Genomic DNA, 22,340 nt, shown 5'->3' with positions numbered 1-22,340 from the left:
AAAAGTCTCAACTATTCCAAAAAAGATAAAGCCATGAAAGAATTTCTTAAATCAACAGTGAGAGGTCTTAGATATGCTTTTGTATGCCTTAGACCAGACACCTGCTGTTGAGTGGGAGTAATGAGTAGGTATCAGATTAATCCAGGAGAAGAACATTGGAAGACAATCAAGTAAATCTTAAGATTAAGAAGAGGAACTATATGTTAGTCAATAAGGGTGTATTTAAAACTCTTAGACTACACCACATCAGATTTCGAAATTTGCCTTTGTGCTAGAAAATCTTTCTGATATGATGGTGATTACTCTGGGGGTGGAATAGTGATTTTGGAGAAGTGTAAAAACCTATCTGAAGTCTCTAGGTCTACCAGAAAGGGACTGAATGTTAAAGTTGCAGGAAAGGTACTTATTCAGTCTAAGGAAAGTTCTATACATTTTTGGCACCATTCCAAATTGCCTTAACTACTAGTGTTATTTCTTGATTAACCAAAAGTAGTTGCCAAAGGTATAGAATCCAGTATCGCAAAAGAGTAGACATATAGAGAGGAATTTCACATTATCAATGATTTTGTGATTAAGGAAGAGTAATGGTGGAGAAAAGGTTGTGTTTAATTCAACCTTTCAGATCCTATTACGAGGAGTTTACTACTACTACACTTGATTTGTATATCAAGGTGTTGAGATTATTTGAAATGCACATTTTGTTTTATATTAGTGCAAGTGGGAGTTTGTTGGGTTTTATGCCCTAAATAAAACTCATTTCAATATAATAATATTTACTTATTAATATAGATCAGAAATAACATTTAATGTTGCATGGTTCACATGATTTATTTCATGATTATATGTATTTACTTATTAATATACCCTTTTCACATACTTGATCCTGTTTATTGTGTTGTCAACATATTGGAAAGTAAACATGACTATGTGAATAAAGTTTCCTAGATTTATCAGACACAAGGTTTTACTGATATGATAATCTGCAACAGAGTTTACTTGCATTTGGAGAAATGCTATGTTCTTTCTAGAGCATTGGTTAAAGTAAAGCTCAGGTTGGATGCATGGAGTATGCATCAGAAGGGACCGATATTGAACTTTGACTTAGATTTATTAAACTTACCGTAATATCTATTCAAGTCAATATCGCCTAGTTGATCCTAAATCAAATGATCTTAATCCTGTTATGATTAGGCTCAATCTCAAGAGACTATTCGTGTTCTTTGAATTGTTAGTTAACCTACTTTTGGGTCAGGGTGATACGTACATTTTGGGAACATGGTAGTGCAATTGAGTGGGAGCGCTAACATAAACATGGAAGCTATAGCTTCTATCTAGCGAATAGTAAGTAAAGGATGATCTCCTTCGAGCTTGACCAAACGAAAATAAATGGTGGAGATCTCATTTCACATAAGCTGAAATACCATTTATACGGGGTTAAGTGTTTTAAGGATAAAATACATAGTAGGGTGTAACGGTAATCTAATCCCTTTACAGTGTAGATCATTCATATAGAGGATCATTGATCAAATTAGGATTATAACAATGGATAACTAATGATGTGTCTATATGGTGGAACATATAGAGCATTCTATATACTGAGAGTGCAATTCTAAGTTCTATGTGTGGATTCAACGAAGAATTAATAAGTTAGTGAATTTAGGTTATAAATTCTTGATCTGCTTATTGAAAGCTCAGTTATATAGACCCATGGTCCCCCCACTAGTTGAGATGATATTGCTTGTAAGACTCATATAATTGGTTTTGATTAATCAATTATAATTCTCAAATTAGACTATGTCTATTTGTGAATTTTTCACTAAGTAAGGGCGAAATTGTAAAGAAAGAGTTTTAGGGGCATATTTGTTAATTATGATACTTCGTATGGTTCAATTAATAAATATGATAAATAATAATATTATTTAATAATTATTTATAGTTATTAAATAGTTAGAATTGGCATTTAAATGATTGAATTTGAAAATTGGCGTTTTTGAGAAAATAGAAATAAAATTTGTGAAAACTGCAAAATCCAAGTAAGGCCCATTACACTCTGTTAGAACTATTATTTTCTGTAGTGACAAATTATGTCCAGTAGCATTCCAGTTGCGTCTGGGACTCGTAGTATTTTGTCTGGGGTTCGTACTGTTAGTGTTAGTCCACGTCAGTAAAGATATTTTAGGTTTTAATTGTTCAGATGGTAACAGCTGTCTATTTCGGGTTTCTTGGTTTAGCTGGGTATAAATACGATTTATGGGTATTTTGTTGACTAACTTTTGATCGGAGATTTGAGATTACGTTTCTTTCGTCTTGTTTCTTCTGTATGTTTCATGGCAAGTCAGATCTTGGAGCTTGAGGATGTTCATCAATGGCGGAATGATCTGAATCTGGAATTGCTGAGTTCAAACTGAAGGGAGTTCAGTGTCATCTTCATCATCAGATCTGAAGGGATTTCAGGTTGAAGACATGTTGAAGAAGAGCTCAGTTGCAACACAAGGGATTGTGCATTAACAATCAGTGTTCTTGATTGTTGTTGGTAATTCATTACTAATTGCTGTTAAGGTTGTATTTGATTCCTTTAGAGAGAATTGGAAATTGTAAATGAACCTTTGAGAATTAGTGGATGAATTTACCCTGGTTCGGGGAACCCAAGCACTAGTTGGTTGAGATGTGTTCTCAGTGCAGATGAAGCTTGTAAAATTCTGGTGTTGAATCTTTGATTTTGTTCTTTTTATATTCAAGCTTAAATCAAGATAAAATCAATCTAAATATGAAAAAGATAGGTTAGACAAGAACTTGGGCTTACACACTCTATGGCCGGCCACTTGGGATGGTTTTTCAAACTGATATTTTCATTATTTTAATGCCAAATAATTCAAACCTAACCCTAGTGGAATGTTATAAATAGATAGTGAAGGCTTCAGGAAATTTACACTTAACTTTCACTTTTTCCTTCAGAGAAAAACCTGAGCCTTCTCTCTCTATACCTAGCCGCCACTTCTTCTCTTTCTTCTTCCTCTTGAATTTCGAACCTCTTAGTGATTAGAGTAGTGCCCACACACAGCAAGTGATACCTCAATCATAGTGAGGAAGATCGTGAAGAAAGACTTTCAGGAAAAAGGAGTTTCAGCACTAAAGAAGGAGAGAAAGAGATCCAGGTTCAGATATTGATAATGCTCTGCTACAGAAAGGAATCAAGGGCTAGATATCTGAACGGAAGGAGTCATTATATTCCGCTGCACCCAATGTAAGGTTTACTAAACTTTATATGTGTTTATTTCATCGTTTTAGAAAGTTCATATTTAGGGTGTTAATCAACATACTTGTGAGTAGATCTAAGATCCTGGTAAAATAATTTCCAACACCATCTAGCTTACTTAAGGGGATCTTGAGTGGTTTAATCGAGGGATTCTTGTATTCGAAGGGATTTCGAATCTAGCTAGTGAAGGGATTCATCTAGCTTACTCAAAGGGATCTTAAGTGTTGGAATCGAGGGATTCAGGTTTAAATCTGTAATCGTCTAAGGGGAGGCAAAGTGGTCCCCTAGTTTGACTGGAGGATTGTTGGGTGTACATCCAAAGTCCCACATTGACTAGAAATGGGAATGATCTTGGATATATAAGGATGAACACTATCTCCATTAGAATGAGGCCTTTTGGGAAGGTGCCCAAAAACAAAATTGTGAAATCTTAGGCCCAAAGAGAACAATATATATCATACCAATGGAGAAATAAATGGTGTTTAATGGTCCTTACAGTAATTTTCTTAACATTCTTTTTGGGTATTCAAAATCCACTATACAATTGCATCAATAATAATTATTTTTAATAATTCTTTAGTTGTATTCATATAAATACAGCATTTTTGACAAATAAATAATATTTACTTCAGGAAATATTTGCCAAAATCTATAACGATATTAGATTACTTTTCATTGTCCTCAAATAATACAAGAACATATATATATATAGATATGTATTCATATCTTTTATTATATTTCAGTCAGTTATATGATGAATATAATATTTGCATAATCTTTAGGATATATGCAAGATTTTATTGAGGACGCATAATCTTCAGGATATATGCAATATTTTATCAAGGATACATAATCTTATGGATATATGCATAATTTATATAGATTTTCTCTACTATATCATAGATAAACAATATAGCATACAATATATATGAATTCAATAATAAACATATAAGAATATATACCTACATATATAATATATAGATATATAGATATATAGATAAAAAAAAAGTTCTTGAAATTGTTTTAGTCAGATAAGTATATATAAATATATATTTAGTGTATTGTGACCTTGAACAACTCAAGAACTTCAGCAAAATATTTACCTTGAAGCTTGGGCAAAGACTCGTGCTGATAACGTATTATAAAATAATATAGAATAATATAAAATTGATAAGAAGAAAAGAAGAAGAGAGAAAGAGAAACTAAATGAGAATTTCTCAGTTGTTTATTTCAATTGGAGTGAACCTCTATTTATACAAAATATGACTAAAAGAATGGGAAACTAAATCAATAAATAAAAGGAAAATACAATGAAGCATTAATGATGATAATTAATTTGGTGATTTGGACATCCATAAATAAGATTTCATAACAAATGACTAATTTTCTTTCATTTTGTTTATAAACTTTTTTTTAGTTAAGAAAACAAACAACAAGAGTTACAATTACAACAAGAGCAAAGAGAGAACTCTACAAACTAACTCCCTATCAAGTTGTAAAGTATCTCGAGCTTTATTATGGGCAAGCACATTTAGATCCTCGGAACATGATGAAGAGATGCATTAGGAAACGAAGTAAAAGAGTTTAGGATCTTAAAGACAAGACTTGAAAGAGCTGAACGATCCTTCATGTTAGTTGGAGACAGTTTGTTTCATTGCGTGTGATAAGCAACTTAACTACTGAGCACCACATGAGAGCATGAAAGAGAGCTTGAGCTTCGACAAAGAGAGGTGAAGATGCTCCAACTTTAGGCAAAGAATCGCATTCAAATCATATATTTAGAGAGAGAGGGAGATTAGAGTGTAGAGAGATATTGGGAATAATCTAAAACGGTGTCTCGTAATGGTACTGAAAATATTGGGAATGATGTGAAATGGTGAGTTTGTGAGGAGTAATGGTCATGAAAAGGGGAATGACTTGAAACTCGACTTGACTTGAGATAAATTGAAGTCGGCGGTGGCATGTGACCGGAAGTAATTCTTCGAAGGGTTGGTAGACCAGAAAACAGTTCTTTAAGGCCTTGTTTGGTAACCATTTTAAAAATAGTTTTTATTTTTAATCAAAAATACGAAAATAGGTTTTGAAAGTGTGTTCGGTAAGTAAAATATATTTTCTAATTTTTTAATTTAAAATCAAAATTGATTAAATTTCAAAAACATATTTTGGTTGATTTTTAAAATTTTTAAAATATTTTTCTTCTCTCCGCCTTGTGCCTTCTCTCTTGCTTGTCTTCCTCACTCTGTAGCTTGCTCCAAATGCCTTCAGTGATTTTCCATGGCTTCACCGATTCTAAGTAAAGTTATCTTCCTCTCTCTCCCTCCCTCTCTCCCTCACCCCCTCTCTCTCTCGCCTCTCTCTCCCCCTCTCTCTCTCACTTTTTTACATTTTTATCTATTTCTTCCTTCAAAAGTAAAAAATTTAAAAATGAAAAATGAGAATAGCATGAAGTAGATTCATAGAGAAGAAGATTTTTTATGATTTTCTCTTATATTTATCTGACTTTATGTTTTTCATTGGTTCAATCTCTAAAATAAGATTTTGGGTTTAATCTCTTAAATGAGACTTTGGTCTTTTAGAGTTTGCTATTACTTTCTTTTGGCTTTCTAATTGTGCTAAAATTTCATCTCTCTTTATTTCATATGTTGTTTATGTTTCTTTCGATTTACTGTTGACTAGATTTTTAGCCAACCAACGCGGAGTTGTAATTAATAATAAATTAAACCAAAATCGTAATAAATGCATATAAAGAACACAAAAATTTAAAGAGGTTCGGTCCCAGATGTTGGTAATAACCTATTCTCCTTTTATTTTATTAATCGAAGTTGCGAAATCAAGAACAAGCTCTTGAATGCAAGGAATAAAAATAGTAGAGTTTTTTTTAGTGTTGAATTTTCGGATCCCCTTCCCAACTCATGGTTCTCACTTCAGGAGACGCAACCATCGCGAAGATATCTCAATCATCTCCTTAACAATTTTTCGGGGTAAATAAATGTATATCAACATAACAAAAATGAATTTAAATATCACTTTAAATAGAAAGATATAAAAAACATCTCAACATTTATTTTAATAATTATTTATGGACTCCTCAATTTATTTTATTTTTTTAAAAGAAAAAGCAACATCATTTATTATTTCCAAAAAAAGCAACTAAGCATTTATTATTAATAAGCAACTAATAAAAAAGAGAAATGCTAAAAGGCATCCTAACACTTTTTGTGTCAATATTTTTATTGGTCTAATTAAGTATTCAGTCCCATATAATTTAATATAAAAGCTTTTAGGGAGTATCACTAGCCAATAGCAACACAACATGCTGAGAAGATGCTAGACAACACTGATACCTAAGAGCAATGCGAAAATGATAGAGCCATCCATGGAGAACAAGACTTGTTAAATAGTTAATCATGTGGTTAATCATTAAATGAGATGGCATTTTCAAATTGGTCCGACAGAAAATTTGACAGGGGATCCGAGTCCTTTTTAACGATTAACCGAAGGTAATTATCTGTAATTTTATAGCACATAAAATATGAAAATAAAAATGGATTATTTATTGTGATAAACAGTGGAGATTCCTTGCTATACAACCAGTAACATGTATGAAGATAACAATAAGGTCTAATATCAAATTACTCTTGTTAAATTTTATACGTAGGAGCTAGAAGCGTATTAGTATATCTGAAGACCATATTTAAGCTTTAGATTCAAAATTTTCTTGCAAGAATCGGTAAAGCTCCTCGGCAACTAAATTGGGATACTCTTCTTGTGGAAGAAGAGCACCCGGTACCTCCACAAACTTGTTCACCCCCTTGGTTCCTCTGAGAGCTTCCATTTCTGCTTTTGACCTCTTTGGAGATCCCTTACTTGATACAACCAGAACTGGTGTCTTTCCCTCCATAGCTGCAAAGAGTTCAAGAAACTCTTCACGGGATTGAACAGGATCGAGGAGACCGGTCAGGAATGCAGCAGGCGCATAACGAGCACCTTCCTTTTTCGTCAATGCGTATCTGCTTTCAATAATTCCTGGAGTCACATTTTCGGGGTTTGCATAGACATGAGATTTGTATTGGGATTCAATGGCCTTCTCATTGCTGACTAGCATATTGTACATCATCCAGCCAACAGCAGGAGCTCTTAAGGTGCCCCTAAGCAGTCCATACCTGGTACGTTTGTCATGAAATTTAAAAGACCAATCAGGTGAGCAAATTTAGTACTAAATTACATGAAATCATTGGAAATAGTACATTTATTAAATTTTCCACCATATTCTTATTCCTCTTTTTTCATTACTCCTAAACTAGACGTACGTTAAGTGTTATATTTCTCTGGTGTAATTTTATCTAGCTAATATAAAGGCATAGATTACGTATCCCTACCAGTCAAAGCCGATTAAAAATCTCTATTTTTACAGGTTACGAAGGTGGTATTTCATTAAAAGTACCTTGTCTCCATGCCAGAATCTCGACCAAACACAATAGGTAGAGGACCAGCCCAGGTAGGTGCTACAGCAGCAATTGCTTTTGGCTTTACAAGTCCTTTTTTTGCTGCACGAACAGTAATTGTGGCTCCATGCCCTCCACCAAATACCACCAAATCATTTTCTGCATTATGAATTGAGATTGTTAGCAGTTTATAATTAAGAGAAAAAGTAGGCAAGAGGAAATATTCAAATTGCAAAATGATTAAATGAAAATGATTGAGAAAGCAAACTTTTAGGATATCTCATTGACAAGTGTGGATTGGTTGGTGGTTATATGTACTTCGGTACCCTCCTTTCTTAAGCTAGTCTTTTGGTAGTGAGTTCTACTTTAGTGGTTATAACAAATGGTATCAGAGACATACACCCTCAAATGGAATCACATCGACTTGTGGAAAAAGCCCATAATAGGCCACCGTAGAGTGGGCAGCCGTGGACGTCCCCTCCAAAGGGGGTGTATTGTTAGGATTCCACATCAGCTAAGTGTGAGATGGTGAGACTGGTTGGTGGTTTATAATTATTTGGACACCCTCCTCTCTTAGTTAGTTTTTGGGATTGAGTTCTACCTAAGTGGTTGTAATCAAACAAAATTTTATATGCCACTCAAAAAGAAACACGAAGATGAGCACCCTAAAATACAGGTCGAGTGTACACTATCCAAATGAAATGATAACGTAACTTAAAACTCTTAATAGAAAATGAGAAGCTTTGAGGTAAATAGAATACAATATTGGAGTCCGTTGATGAAATTCCTACTGAAAATAAAACAGAAACTATATTATCGAATAAAATTTTTGGGTTGAGTCACAGACTAGGTCACTCTCTTTAAGACATTCGTGGCACTACCCAGAATTGTAAAAGCAGTCGAAAATTGCTGATTGTCCCTAAGATAAAACAACCCAGTTATCGTATACCGTATCGGAACACTACTATACTGTAGCGAACTGTCGAATACACCCTCAAAATAGATATCGCAGATGGAATTTTTGATAGCGAAAATTGAGTTTGTTTTTTTAATATGAAAAAGATGTGTTTCTCCTGTTAATTCAATTGCATTATATAGACAAATGAAATGAAAAATTATAATGGGAAGAAAAATGTTTTCTGAATTGTGGGGAGTAGTTGTTGAACGTGTCCTATAAACTGATACGACTAAGTAATCAGTTTCGATTAAACACATTTCTCAAATAAATTAAATAATAAAGAAAACATTACCCTTATAAACAAAGATTCAAATCCCATGTGGGACTCATTCTATTTCACACACTAGGACACTCTCGTTTTGTCAAATACTCATTAACTTTGTAAAATGTTCCAACAAATCAAAACCAGACCTAGCAATTCCCAAACAGCTAAGCTCTTAGTCACACATTTACTTCCCCTCCCCTCCCCTCCCCTCCCCTGCCCTCAAGCATACTGTGGATATTATATAGCAAAACTATCCCAAATCCCCACAAAATTCTCACCTGCCCTCTAACAATTCTGCTTACTTATGCCCATCCAAATAATTGGGTTCTAAAATCTTTAAAAGTAAATCCATTTCTCCTAGACTCAGAAATCTCTCATTATTGAGATTTGAACCTGCAGTGTCTTTAAGTTTCATTCAATCAACTTGGTATCAAACAAAAAACCAATTAGAGCACTTGGGTAATGACATTTTATACCAAATAACTTTGTAAAAATACTGCAAGAAGACTTTAAGTAGTAACTGCAAAATTCAGACCCACAAGAACATAGAACACACACAATACAAATATAGCAAGATAGCCAAGAATTGGATGAAAAATTCTGCAAGAAGATCCATATGAAGGATCCTAAATCGAAAAAGAATCAAAGTTAACAGATCAATCATAGCAAAGCTGAAAGATGGTGTAGTCCACAGTTCTGCTTTTATAACCAAAAAATGAATGTTAACCAACCTGAAGAGTTCATCGGACCATCGGGTGCATTGATGAAATCAACCAAGAATTTCTCCATTACATCAGCATTGTAGTCTATCTTAGGTCTGTCAGAGTACCCCAAACCCGGCCAATCAACAATGGTGGCACGCCAATTGACTTGACCAGTTTGCTGAACTATATTTCTAGCTACTGATCGCCATTCTTCAACAGTACTAACATCAGAAATTGTTGGTACCATTAGGATATTTTTGGATGGATCACTGCTCTTCCCTTCATGTGCTTCATAGTAGATGTTAATTAAATTTTCCTTGAATTTCCATTTCCAGCTATTAGTCTAATATTAGAAAAAAAAAAAAAGAAAGAAGTGATCATTCATCAGTCAGTGACATACACATAGCCAAATCTCTTCATATTTCCATTACTAACAAACCAATAACACAAGTGGAATCTAAGAGATAGCATGATGCTTTAAGTTACAGCAATAAGCTCTAAGCAAATGACATCCCGGCTCTCACACATTAAACCCATTAGAACTAATCTCCCAGCGAATCTAGTTTGTAATTATTCCTTCTACAGTGAAATTAGATAGGGGTCGGTCTCTCCCTTTTTCTTTTCACAACATTATGCTGAGATTCTTTTCATTATGCGGGAATCCTTTTGTTCAATTTCTTATCAGATTATGTGATAGTATCTTGCTTCAAATAAATACAAAATTAATATCTTTTTCTTCATAAAATTACTGTAATTTATTTTATATCTTAACTGATTAGATCTTGATAGTTGATACTAACGAAGGCAAGCTTAAAAGTTAAAGCACTGGTCAAAGAAATGATCTGATCAAATTTAATTAAAATCCCCCAATTTTATCCGATAACTAAATGTATGACCCTGAAATTAACATAAAAATTTCAGCTTTCATGCAAACCCAACGGTAAAAAATCGCCGTTCATGGTAAGATGAATCATGAATGTATATATATATATATATATATATATATATACATATTAAAATTTATGGAGACAGAAAGAATATAAAATTTAGAAGGCCACCTTCGTGGGAAGAGGTGACTTATCGTCCACAGAGAGCTTGTCCAAAGTGGTTGAGGCTTTAACCGTAAGCGATTTTGAGAAGTATGCAGTCTGAGTGAAAATGGGTTTGTGGGTTTTACTGGAAAAGGCTAATGATGGTGATGAAGAAGGGTAGAATGTCGCAGAAAATGCCATGGAAATTTGAGAGAGAGAGAGAGAGAGATAGGAGCCTAGTATTAAGGTTCTCTGCCGAACGGTGTATTGAGAGAAGAAGAAGCTGACCACGTCCTTGTGAAGCTGAGATTTTTCTGTATTTGTCATATGGTTTGTGAAGTTTATGTGCTTTCCCACAAACGACGTAGATTTTGGTGACGTTTTCAAGTTGTTGTCGTTTTTCAAGCTCACCAGTTACTTGGCAGTTTAAACAGTTTCCTGCTAGGACTTCAGTTGAAAGTCCTTCCATCCTTTACCAGAGAGAGTGAAACGTGAAATTGGTTCAGAGACTCACATATCGCTCTCGACATAGCTATGCCACTAAGTCCAAGGTATAATGCTTCCCTTTTCGCTCGAGATAGACTACCCTGCTTCAGATCTACTGCTTCCAGCAACTTTTGTGCTAGTTCTTTAAGACCTCATTTTCATTACTCCTACTACATAAAATTATTCTGTACAAATACGGGATCTAATGTTGCTTTGTTGTTGTTTCGCTTGCCTCTCTCCACCCTCTTGCCTTGCATTGAAATTTCCCCCAATAACAAAACGCACTTCAAATTATGTATATACTGTTGTGGATTCATAGTATATTGTGAATTGGAAATGGAATAGTCATAGACCCAAAAGTTCTGATTTTGAATTCATTTCAGAAATAAATGTTTGGTCTATTTTATTCCTTCAAATGGTGTGGTTAGTTTTCTTGGACGTAATCGTTGAATCCTGTATTAATGGATTCCAGACATTTTAATATTTTGTGACTAGTCTAATTCTTTTTTAATTATAGCTGTTCAGGTTTGTGTTCAATGGGATTTTGAATTGCTATGCCCCCTTTTGTTCTTTTTTACTCACTGTTTCTTGAAATGTAGGTGGGAAGCTTGTTTACTAGACCACTAAGAGAATCCAAGGGGTTAGTGCCTACTACCTAGTACTAGTATTATAAGCTTATTTTGCCTTAAGTTCCTTAAACATGATAGTCTCATGTATTGCAATGACATATTTGGTATATACGTTGGTGTATTGCACTATTGCAGCATGTGTCAAGTATAGTTATAAACTGATATGTGACTTGGTTTGTAGTAACTGCTGAGCCTTAACAGTATCTTTTGGGCCCTTACATACCATAATGAGACAAAATCTTCTGTTTTAGTTACAGTTCTAATATTTGTAAATTATGTTTTAATTTTTATTTGTTAGTAGGCCGATAGAAGATTGGTTTTGGGATATTCAGCACATGATTACATTTTCTGTTTTTATTTTAGAGAGTTGCCTTTTGTTTAAGTGTTGTTTGCTGGTATTATGTGTAGATTCCACACTTGAGACCTACTGAGTACAAGCGTTCTAGACTTTCAAGGAACAGGAAGACCGTGAACCGCCCATACGGTGGTGTATTATCTGGTAGAGCTGTTCGAGAAAGGTTTGTATTTGAATTTTACTTTTTTAGGATTTTTCAACACATCTTTCTCCCTAATGTGTTTTATGAACATACTTAATCGAACTGTTAGTTTTTTTTTTTTTCAGATTTAATTTCAGAAACATGTAGCCTCTGTTGCTAAAAAAAATTGCTCTCTCTTGTCCTCTTTTTAATATGTGGCAGAATTATCAGAGCATTTTTGGTGGAAGAACAGAAGATTGTAAAGAAGGTTTTGAAGATCCAGAAAGCAAAAGAAAAGTTGACTTCAAAGAAATAAGTTGTCAATGTGAAGCTGTGTTTATTTTGATTTGATGGAAACAAATTTTGATTTTATTGTGTTGATTACATTTCAGAAATCATAGATATAAGGTTTTTCTTACAATTATGATCAAGCTTTACTTATTCTCATTTGTTTGCTTTAATTGATTTTTTGAGGAACAAGGTTCTTGTTGCGAGGGATTTGTTCCCTGAAACCTTGCAGGTGGAACAATGCATTCATATTTCATTTTCACTTGGTATGACATTCCTCCATTAGCGAGTCCAAACAATTTATTCATGTATTTTTACATTAAACCGAACCAGGCCAATTCATCTGCAATTTGGGTGGTTAAGCAAAAGAAGGTATTAGACAAATTACCCCAGTAATGCCTTCAATACCACACACAACCACTTCTACCAGACTTTCACACACATGTGTATGTCTTCATTTGTTTGAATATATAGGCCTATTCTGTTTGAAATACAAAAGGAATCCCATGATCTTGTCAAGAGGAGGTGACACCTCTTTCACCACCGGATGTTCGTTCACTTCTGTGACCCATGAGTAGAGAAACGGTGTCATTTCTGGGTCCATGAATTTCACACCAAATACTTGTTCTTGAACTTCGTAGAAACCCAATGTTGCAACTGTCAAAATGTCCAGCACCCCTAAATTCTGGCCATTTGTGTAAGGACCATCTCCTTTGAAGAAATCCTTGACTCCTTCCTCCAGTACTTTCTGTTTCTCTATGTATTCTTTGGATTCTTTCACTTGTGTTTCCCCATCACTCATTATTACTCGAGACTTGCTCTCGATCATCTGTAAACAAAACATTTATTATGCATAGAAAAACACATATGGCAGTGTGATTAGCTGAGAAAAGAAGTATGTCTTACCTGTTGTTGAATATAATTAGCCCAAAACCGTACTTTGGCTCTTTCATAAGGATCTTCTGGAAAAAGTCTAGGAGAATTTTTCCAGGTTTCATCGATATATTCAAGGATGATATATGACTCAACAATGGGCTTTTCATTGTGAACGAGTAGTGGGATCTTCTTATGAACAGGGTTGCAGGTGAGGAGCAAATGGCTCTTATTGCTCAAATCTTCTTCAATATATTCATAAGGTATGCCTTTAACTTTAAGGGCCATTTCTACTCTCTTTGAGTAAGAACTAGCCCACATACCATGAAGCTTTACTTCACATTTCTTCCCCATGTCTCTCTCTTCTTCCTTAAATTTTATGAAATGACATATGTGAGGGCATATACCAAATATATAATGAACAATTACCTCATTGAGTTGTGTTTTGAACTTTGAAGATAAGTAGAGCTAGTTCATTGTGAACTATATACGACTTAAGATTTAAATAATGTACACACATTGGACTGAATTGTGATTGGTAGCAAATTTGTATTTTTCACCCTGAATAAGTAACCCAATACTTTAAGAATCCTCATGTTTGTATAATATTCTTCTGCGTTAGAAAAAGTCTTACTAGTTCTCCTCTCTCTGTCAGGCTTAATATAAAGATAATATATTGAAAAGCCTTATTCAACCAATCATATATTGTGTTTAGAATTAATATTGGAAATCAATGCTAAAATATGGTTGACTATGATGCTTAATATATATAACACTTGCTGGTGGAAAAGCTATGATAGCTATTAGGGGTGTTCATCCAATCTAATCCGCACTTTTTTGGTCAAACAACATCCAATTCGCACTAAGTGCGAATTTTATATTTTGGATCCAATCCGATCCGCATAAGAGTTTAAATCCAGTCCAATCCAATCCGCAATAGTGCGGATTAGATCGGTTATTTCGGATCGGTTATTTTTTTAATAATAAATTATTTAATATTTCATAGAAAAAAAATTTAAAAAAAGATTATTGTTTCTTAATCTCCAATAATAATCTATTTCCATCTCTATTTATATACAAATTAAACCAATATACATATATATCAATATATATATATTTATCTTTAGATTTAAACTAAAATATATATGTATTTAATTACTAAAATAAATAAGCTAGTATATATGTATTTAAACTTTATGTGTATGTGTTTATGTGAATAATAATTATTTTCTTGTGTTTTTTATTACAAAATAAATAAAATGCACCAACTCAATATATTACTAAAAAAGATTAAGAAATTAGAAGTTTGTGTCTTTTTTTAATTAATATATATTACATATTATAATTTTTTAAAAAAATATATAATTAAGTTCGGATTGGATTGGATCGGTTATTTTTTGAGATCAAACAACATCTAATCCGCACAAGTGCGGATATCCGCAATTTGCGGATTGGATTGGATTGGATTGGATTGGATTGGATTGGATTGTGCGGATTGGATTGGGTCGGATACTTTGTGAGCACCCCTAATAGCTATCTCTTCATTGCCAATGTCAAACCTGTTGTAAAGGTTGTGCGCTTAATTTCTATAGTGGCCCTTTCGCGACTCAAACTGCCGGTACGCTTTCCGGCTCGCAACGACTCGAACGGGCGGGGGCTCTCATAAAAATATCCAAGTCAACTGTTAATTAATTAGTTGGCTTAAAACTCTGTTCCAGTCTATGCTCCTTCAGCTCAGACTCCCAACCATCATATCTTACAAGAGTTGTACCAGAAATGCAATTCTTTGAAACTAATCAATCAACGTAAGCTTTCACAATACCAGTAGCCACAACTGTTTAAGTTAAATGTTCTTGTCGTTATGTGGTTTTACCAATTCTGTTTGTGTTATTTATTCACTTGTTGAGGCTGTAATTAAGATGATGAATGATGATTACAGGGAAATTTTCTATATGGGTGAGGTTAATTATGACTAAATTTAGTGTATAGAGATTTGATTTACTATAACTTCAGACTCGATTGTATTTAGTGAATAAATGTTTTGGAGAAGAAAAACCAATCATATAAATTACAAAGGTCGCCATGGCCCAAGTTACAACAACATAAGAACAGTTGACATATACATTCATTCTGCTGCTTAGAGCTTATTTGATAACATCTTTGAAAAAACAAAACTCAGAAAAAACATGACACAATCTTAACAACAAGAATAACAATGGAAAGTCTTATGACACTGCAATATCAAGGTGCAGAAGATTTAAGGGCATATTCTCTGATATACTTGAGGAAAGCAACAAGCTTATCATGAGGAGGGAGTGCCTCTTTCACCAAAGGAATATCACCCAGAGCTGTTATCCATGCTGATACCAGTGGAATCTTCTCATGATCGATGACATTTATGCCAAGGACTTCTTCTTGGACCTTTCTACCTCCAAACATACACACCATAACCAAATCTACAAGTCCCACGCTTGCGCCGTCGACTTGAGCACAATCAGGATAGAAGCTTTTCAAGCCCTCTTCAAGTACCTCTAGTTTATGGGACACTTCCATGAAAGCCTTCTGTTGTGCTTCTCCTTGAATGCTTTTGAGTGCGTTTAGCATACTCCCAAACAGCTGCATGTGTGTGCCAAACATAACCAAAAAGCCTTAAACATCTTTCATTTCACTTAAACATCAAAATCAATATATCTCATTATATGATGATCTATCATCCTAATTCTCACCTGATCAAGATAACTGGCCCAGAATCTGACTTGGGATCTTTTGTATGGATCCTCAGGCAAGAGTTTAGGACCAGTTTTCCATGTTTCATCAATGTATTCAACGATGACAAGTGACTCTGATAGGGCTTTACCATTGTGGACAAGTACAGGAACCTTCTTGTAAACAGGGTTATATTTGATTAGTTCTGAGCTTTTGCTAGTTAAATTTTCCTCCACATATTCATAGGGTATGCCCTTAAGAATAAGGGCCAGTTCCACCCTTTTTGCATAAGGACTTGCCCAAAACCCATGTAGTGTCACCTTGTCTTCTCCTGCCATATTTTTGTGTGCAAATGTTTTGATGACTAGATCTAGATGGTGAGTGTGTTTGGCTAGCAGGTAGTAGCTTAATATATAGATGCACACACAAAATTTTAACTTGTTTCTGAAGCCCTTCTTTTTTCCTTGGTTTTTTATTAAAAATAATGATCTGTAGATCTTATTTGCAATGTGAATACATTCTGGTTGATTGATCCAATTAACATGTTGATAAGCTCATTGACTTGATCAGAGAAGTTTGACTTTTCCTTCATCTTCCTCGAATAAGCCATAAGCCATGATCCAACTCTATTATTTTCTCTAGCCTTAGTTTAGTTGAAGAGACTTGGCCACTGGGGTAGAAAGTACTATTATTAATTAAGAAAAAAAAGTATTATTAATATTGTTGCACTAATAAAACAATACCCACAACAATAAAAAAATAGGGAGATTCTATAATGTGACTGACACATTCTTTTTCTACAGTGATACGATACAGTAGCAAACATTGATCGCACGCTACATATGCAAGAAATACCAACGTAATTTGGGCTTTTAACCACCAAATCGATATTTCTAAATTAAATTATTTGAAAAAGAAAAAAAAAACAAAATCAAATTAAAATTGTCACGTTAATATGTCAGTTGGGCCAGAAGTTGTCAGATGGGTCAGAATAAATGATGTCAGGCGGTCTTTCCACCCTCTTTTTCATCGTCTCTTCTTCACTTTTTACCCTCTTTTCCATCCTTCAATTTTCCTCTGTTCTTTTATTCTTTTTTTTCCATGGTCTCTTCTTCATTGATTTTAGAAGTAATATTTTCTTTATTACTCATTGATATTTTGTGTTATGAATCGGAGTTAAATTTAACACTATAAAATCAAAATCTAATTATTTTTGGGCTGATTGTCCATTTCGTTCTATGAATATTGTTAAGAAAAAATTTCACATTTAGAATACTAAAAATAAATACAAACCACAATTTTACCTATGCCAAATTTATAGCATAAGAGTTTATTTGTTTAGACTCAACCCATCCATTATTATAAGAATAATTTCTTAATTACAATTCATTTGTTTAAAGGAAACACCATTTGATTCCAATTACGATGATACTAAATAATTGAGGTAAACTTTGGAAAAATTGGAGTCAGTTTGGAATTGCTATTGAACTCGGTAATTTTGAATAATTGAGCTGCCTATATACCTTCTATGTGAAGGATCAAGTCACTTGTAGTTCGAAATGAGGTAGTTTAGGATTTGAATAGAAGAATTCCGATATATGACCACTTTCAGGAATTCTTTGCTCTTTGAAAACTTAGAAAAAAATTCCTAGGTGTATGACTTTTTATACAATTTTGAAATTTGTGTTTTATGTTATTTTACGGTATTGGCGATTGCACTTAGTCTTAACAACTAAGTTGCTTACGTATCCATTTTTTTAATGAATCAAGTTAACCGTAGTTCATGATATGATATTTTTGTGATGCTTTCTTAATTAACAGGCGAATGACCTCTTTTTGGAAACACCATTTGATTCCAATTACGATGATACTAAATAATTGAGGTAAACTTTGGAAAAATTAGAGTCAGTTTGGAATTGTTGTTGAACTCAGTAATTTTGAATAACTGAGCTGCCTATATACCTTCTCTGTGAAGGATCAAGCCAATTGTAGTTCGAAATGAGGTAGTTTAGGATTTGATAGGAAGAATTCCAGTATATGACCACTATCAGGAATTCTTTGCTCTTTGAAAATTTAGGAAAAATTCCTAGGTGTATGACCACTTTCATGCCCACACATAGCAAGTCAAGTACTCAATCTTAATAAATAAGACGGTGGTAACCAACCTAAAGGAGAGAAAGAGATTCAGGCTCAAATCTTGATAATATTCTGCGACAGAAAGGAACAAGGGTTAGAGATATTGGCGAAATGAGTCATTATATTCTGCTGCAACCAATGTAAGGTTTTCTAAACTCTTATGTGTTTAATTTTATTATTTTAGAGATTTTCATATTTAGAATGTTAATCAACATACTTATTAGTAAATCTAGATCCTCATAAAATATTTTCTACATATACAATATATATTATATATACATTATATATATACAATATATAACATATATACCGAATATATATACATATACATATATATGGTTGGGTATCAAAAGGGAAACGGGTCGACCACCACATCAACCACTGTGGCCGGCAGTGGCCATGGTGGCCACGTGATGAGCACGTCGCAAGCATTATCGTTCAAGGGGAGACGGATCACGCGTGACCCAGTAGACCCGACTGGGTCTTCTCCCAAGCAGGGCCTCACGGCCTTCAATGGTGGTCGAATCACCGTGTATGGCTTGGGGACGACATGAGCTTTGGGTCGAATGACCCTAAACCCGTTCGGGTCTCACAATGTTTGGAGAAGGGACATCGAACCTATCATGCATGTCGTTGATGTTGGAGAAGAAAGGACTGAAGATCCGTGTATGGTGGTCGGACCACCATGCATCCCATGCATGGGATTTTCTCACGTGGGCACGGTACCCAAAACTACTCGAGTAGTTGTGCATGGATGGGAAAATATTCTTGAGTTGTGATGATTTCGATGTGCATGGTCAGATTTCAAGATTAGAAATAGAGCTCACATGCAATGAATATTACAACAAATAATTTTTACGTAAAATTTAATTTTAAAAAATAAATAAATTACAATACATAAAAATTTCTATGTCTCATTTTAGCTTACATTATTTTTTAAAAAAATATATAATCTCCACCTAATTATACCATATAATTAATGATTCATCACGTCTCATACATTTATAATAATATAATCATCCATTCACGTAATATCACATATATATATATATATAAATGCATAAAATTCACACATCATTTAATGTATACACATTCATGAAACTGTTCTTGATATCAATTGTTAGTTTTATGGTACTAAATCAGGTACGCAGCGGAAGAGTTTTGTATTATCTGATTATCATTGGACCATATCCCAAAGAATCTTCAGATGTGTGTACTTTAAATTAAAAAAAAATAAAAATAATAAATTTAGAGTATACCTCTTGACGCTTATCTTCAAAACTTCTTGTAAGTTGTATTCCTTAATTCAGATGATGAGCGAATTGCAATTTGAACTCACACCAGTGTCTTTCGAATCGAGCCACCACACACAAGGAATAGTGCTGACTATTAGAATAAAGTGTATTATATTTTTTTCTTGTTGAGTTCTCAACACATAAGCAAGAACAACTAAGAAAAAAAAATTAATTTTCTTTTTCTCTATAACTTTTGAAATTTACTATGTAAACTGTATATCCAATTTCTCAAATTAAGTTTCTATTTATAGTAATTAAATACCATTAATTTATTCATTATTTAATTGTTTAAACAAATAAATTTTTATAATTGAATTCGTTTACTGATATTTATGAGAGAATCTCTCAACTACTTGAGAGAATATCTCAACAACCTTAAAATATCTATAACCACTTTTTAAATTAGATATTTACTTAATTGAATTAATTAACTCAAAAAGACAAACTCCACAGGGATAGGGACAATGCTAGGCGCCTACCTATATCTTTAGGACAAAATTGGTGTCTTTTTTCCTGACAGCTTTTGTCCTAACAAATCTTGTCTCAATAAATTTTGTCTTAGTATTTTTTGTCTTTTTTCCTATTTAATTAATTTGAAATTATTTATTTATTACAAAAATAAATAATTACTATTTTTCAATTCAAAATAGATTTTTTTGAACATCTTTATACAATTCTTTATTCTTACCCTTGACAGTGTTTCAAGGTGTCAATTCGGGGAGCATGGACCTATAATTCTAAGCTTCAATAAAATAAATTATTTATTGAATCTCATCAACCAAATAATCCCTTGTTTATTAACTCTATGATTACTTAACTATAATTATGGAATTCCACTCTTAGTAATTATAGAATTATATTTATTGAGTTTAACTGCACTGTCCATTGTTGTAATCAATTCCAGTGATTAGCCCTCCATGTGTTGGTTTGTAATTAGTTTTGGTCAAAATATAATTTTACCTTTCTAATTACTTCTTCATCCTTTAGTTCTATTAATTCACTAATGGACGTATAATTCAAAATCCCATCTCAATTTATACACAACATTCCAGTTTTATAATTAACACATAAGAGGAACCAACATTGGATCCGTTAGGAAAGTCAAGATTCTATAATCGTACATCATGTTCCTAGCCATCCATATTATTAGATTCCCAAACCAGAAGTTGTAAGAGTCATCTTCTCTGAAAAAATTTAACGAGTGAATTAAAGAAACTAATAACATGAATAGGAGTTCATGATAACTTAAAATTTAGGTCGATCTACTATTGATCATCGTTATGATATGAATTAGGTCTTTATGATAAACGTCATGTTAATAAAGGCAGCTTTATTCATATCGGTCCTTGTCATATATAATCTCTATTATACACAACACTTTCACTTTGATGTCTCACTACATTCGTAATCCGAACCAATATTACTTGCACCGAAGAACGAGCATTAGTAAACTGTACTAGCAATCATTGATTAAAGATTTCATAACTTTAATATGTTGTTGATTGTTTTATTCGTAGCTAAATAATTTTAGTTCTCCACACAGCTACAAGCCATTATCTCATATATGAATAAGGAATTTTCTGATATTTAATGTAAATTATTCAATAATAAATATTAACAATTTAACATTTACACATATATCAAATATTTAGCTATTTATTTAATAATAAAAAATATATTTACAAGCTTTTCAGGGCACAAACCCTAACATCTTTATGCTTCAGCTATTGAATCTCATGTATGCTCAGGTATGTATGCATCTAGTTTTGATATACATAGTGTCTATGCTAGACAGATACTTAAGTGACCCCAGTATGGATTATTGGAAGGCAGCCAAATGGGTCATGAGGTACTTATAAAGAACAATGATTATATGCTCACTTGTCAGAAGTCTAAAAATTTGGAGATCATTAGGTATTCTGACTCTGATATTGTGGGTTGGCAAGAAACTAAGATATTCAATTTTGGCTATGTCTGCTTGTTGTTTAGAGGAGCTATATCATGAAAAAAAGTGTTGGGTTTTATGCCTTAAATAAAACTCCATTTCAATGTAATCTTTATTATTCAAATATCAATAAAAAGACAGAAGTATGTTCATCACTTATTTGTGTGTCATTTGGTTCATGTTATCATTTATATGTTTATTTGATTTATAAATTCATCCAAATCCTTATCACATTTATATTCTTGTTTATTGTGTCGTCAGCACAGTAGAAATTAATCAAGATTATGTGCTTAAATATATATTCCTAGATTTAGCATTACACATGGTTTAACTGATATGATAATCGACAACATAATTTACTTGCACCTTGGATAAGTGCTATGATGATTTTCTTCGAGCTTGGCTAAACACAGATAAATGGTTGAGTACTCATTTCAGTGATTATGTTTAGTTCACTGAAATATTATTTATAGGTGGCTTAGTGTTTTAAGGATAAAATGCATGAAAGGGTGTAATGGTAATATAATCCCTATACAATGTAAATCATCTATAGAGGATCATTGATTATTGAGATTATAACAATGGATAACTGATAGCATATCTATATCGTGGTACATATAGAGCGTTCTATATAACTGAGAGTGCAATTCCAAGTTCTATGGTGGATGCAACAAGGAATTAATAAGTCAGTGAATTTACTTAGTAAATTCTAGAGCTACTTATTGGAAGCTCAGATATATAGGCCCATGGTCTACATACTAGTTGAGACAATACTACTTGTAAGACTCAGTTAATTAATTTTGATTAATCAATTATAATTCTAAAATTAGGCTGTGTCTAGTTTATG

The 22,340-nt window shown here is 33.2% G+C and overlaps 3 protein-coding genes and 1 long non-coding RNA gene across 4 annotated transcripts; 1 reads left to right on the top strand and 3 right to left on the bottom strand.

Moving 5' to 3' along the window:
• Positions 1 to 6,789: 6,789 nt before the first annotated feature.
• LOC115709833 (uncharacterized) lies at positions 6,790 to 10,986 on the bottom strand. The gene is made up of 4 exons (XM_030638068.2): positions 10,687 to 10,986; positions 9,656 to 9,971; positions 7,701 to 7,860; positions 6,790 to 7,419 (listed from the first exon to the last, which is right to left on the bottom strand). Exons 1-4 carry the CDS (start codon positions 10,984 to 10,986, stop codon positions 6,951 to 6,953), a joined length of 1,245 nt encoding a protein of 414 aa, XP_030493928.2. The 3' UTR covers positions 6,790 to 6,950.
• Positions 10,987 to 11,071: 85 nt separating this feature from the next.
• LOC115709835 (uncharacterized) lies at positions 11,072 to 13,151 on the top strand. Its single transcript, XR_004010297.2, has 5 exons — positions 11,072 to 11,210; positions 11,745 to 11,785; positions 12,183 to 12,292; positions 12,473 to 12,910; positions 13,013 to 13,151. It is a non-coding gene; the product is annotated as an uncharacterized LOC115709835 (long non-coding RNA).
• Positions 12,672 to 13,982, bottom strand: LOC115709834 (glutathione S-transferase U10). The gene is made up of 2 exons (XM_030638069.2): positions 13,445 to 13,982; positions 12,672 to 13,367 (listed from the first exon to the last, which is right to left on the bottom strand). Exons 1-2 carry the CDS (start codon positions 13,763 to 13,765, stop codon positions 12,993 to 12,995), a joined length of 696 nt encoding a protein of 231 aa, XP_030493929.2. The 5' UTR covers positions 13,766 to 13,982; the 3' UTR covers positions 12,672 to 12,992.
• A 1,468-nt stretch (positions 13,983 to 15,450) lies between these two features.
• Positions 15,451 to 16,763, bottom strand: LOC115709073 (glutathione S-transferase U9). Its single transcript, XM_030637107.2, has 2 exons — positions 16,138 to 16,763; positions 15,451 to 16,027 (listed from the first exon to the last, which is right to left on the bottom strand). The coding sequence occupies exons 1-2, from the start codon at positions 16,453 to 16,455 to the stop codon at positions 15,653 to 15,655; spliced, it is 693 nt and encodes a 230-aa protein (XP_030492967.2). The 5' UTR covers positions 16,456 to 16,763; the 3' UTR covers positions 15,451 to 15,652.
• Between the last annotated feature and the right edge of the window lie 5,577 nt (positions 16,764 to 22,340).

Source organism: Cannabis sativa, chromosome 3 (assembly GCF_029168945.1).
Source record: "Cannabis sativa cultivar Pink pepper isolate KNU-18-1 chromosome 3, ASM2916894v1, whole genome shotgun sequence".
NCBI lineage: Eukaryota > Viridiplantae > Streptophyta > Magnoliopsida > Rosales > Cannabaceae > Cannabis > Cannabis sativa.
This window is presented reverse-complemented; position numbering and strand designations above follow the sequence as displayed.

Bases quoted from the DNA above. Each gene is read 5' to 3' on its own strand.
- LOC115709833 (XM_030638068.2), bottom strand. From the start codon at position 10,986: ATGACAAATACAGAAAAATCTCAGCTTCACAAGGACGTGGTCAGCTTC. The intron at 9,972-10,686 runs GTGGCCTTCTAA...TTCTAATATTAG, and splicing joins AGTCACCTCTTCCCACGAAG to ACTAATAGCTGGAAATGGAA. The intron at 7,420-7,700 runs GTACTTTTAATG...CAAACGTACCAG, and splicing joins GATTCTGGCATGGAGACAAG to GTATGGACTGCTTAGGGGCA.
- LOC115709834 (XM_030638069.2), bottom strand. From the start codon at position 13,765: ATGGGGAAGAAATGTGAAGTAAAGCTTCATGGTATGTGGGCTAGTTCT. The intron at 13,368-13,444 runs GTAAGACATACT...TTTTGTTTACAG, and splicing joins CTAATTATATTCAACAACAG to ATGATCGAGAGCAAGTCTCG.
- LOC115709073 (XM_030637107.2), bottom strand. From the start codon at position 16,455: ATGGCAGGAGAAGACAAGGTGACACTACATGGGTTTTGGGCAAGTCCT. The intron at 16,028-16,137 runs GTGAGAATTAGG...ACACACATGCAG, and splicing joins GGGCCAGTTATCTTGATCAG to CTGTTTGGGAGTATGCTAAA.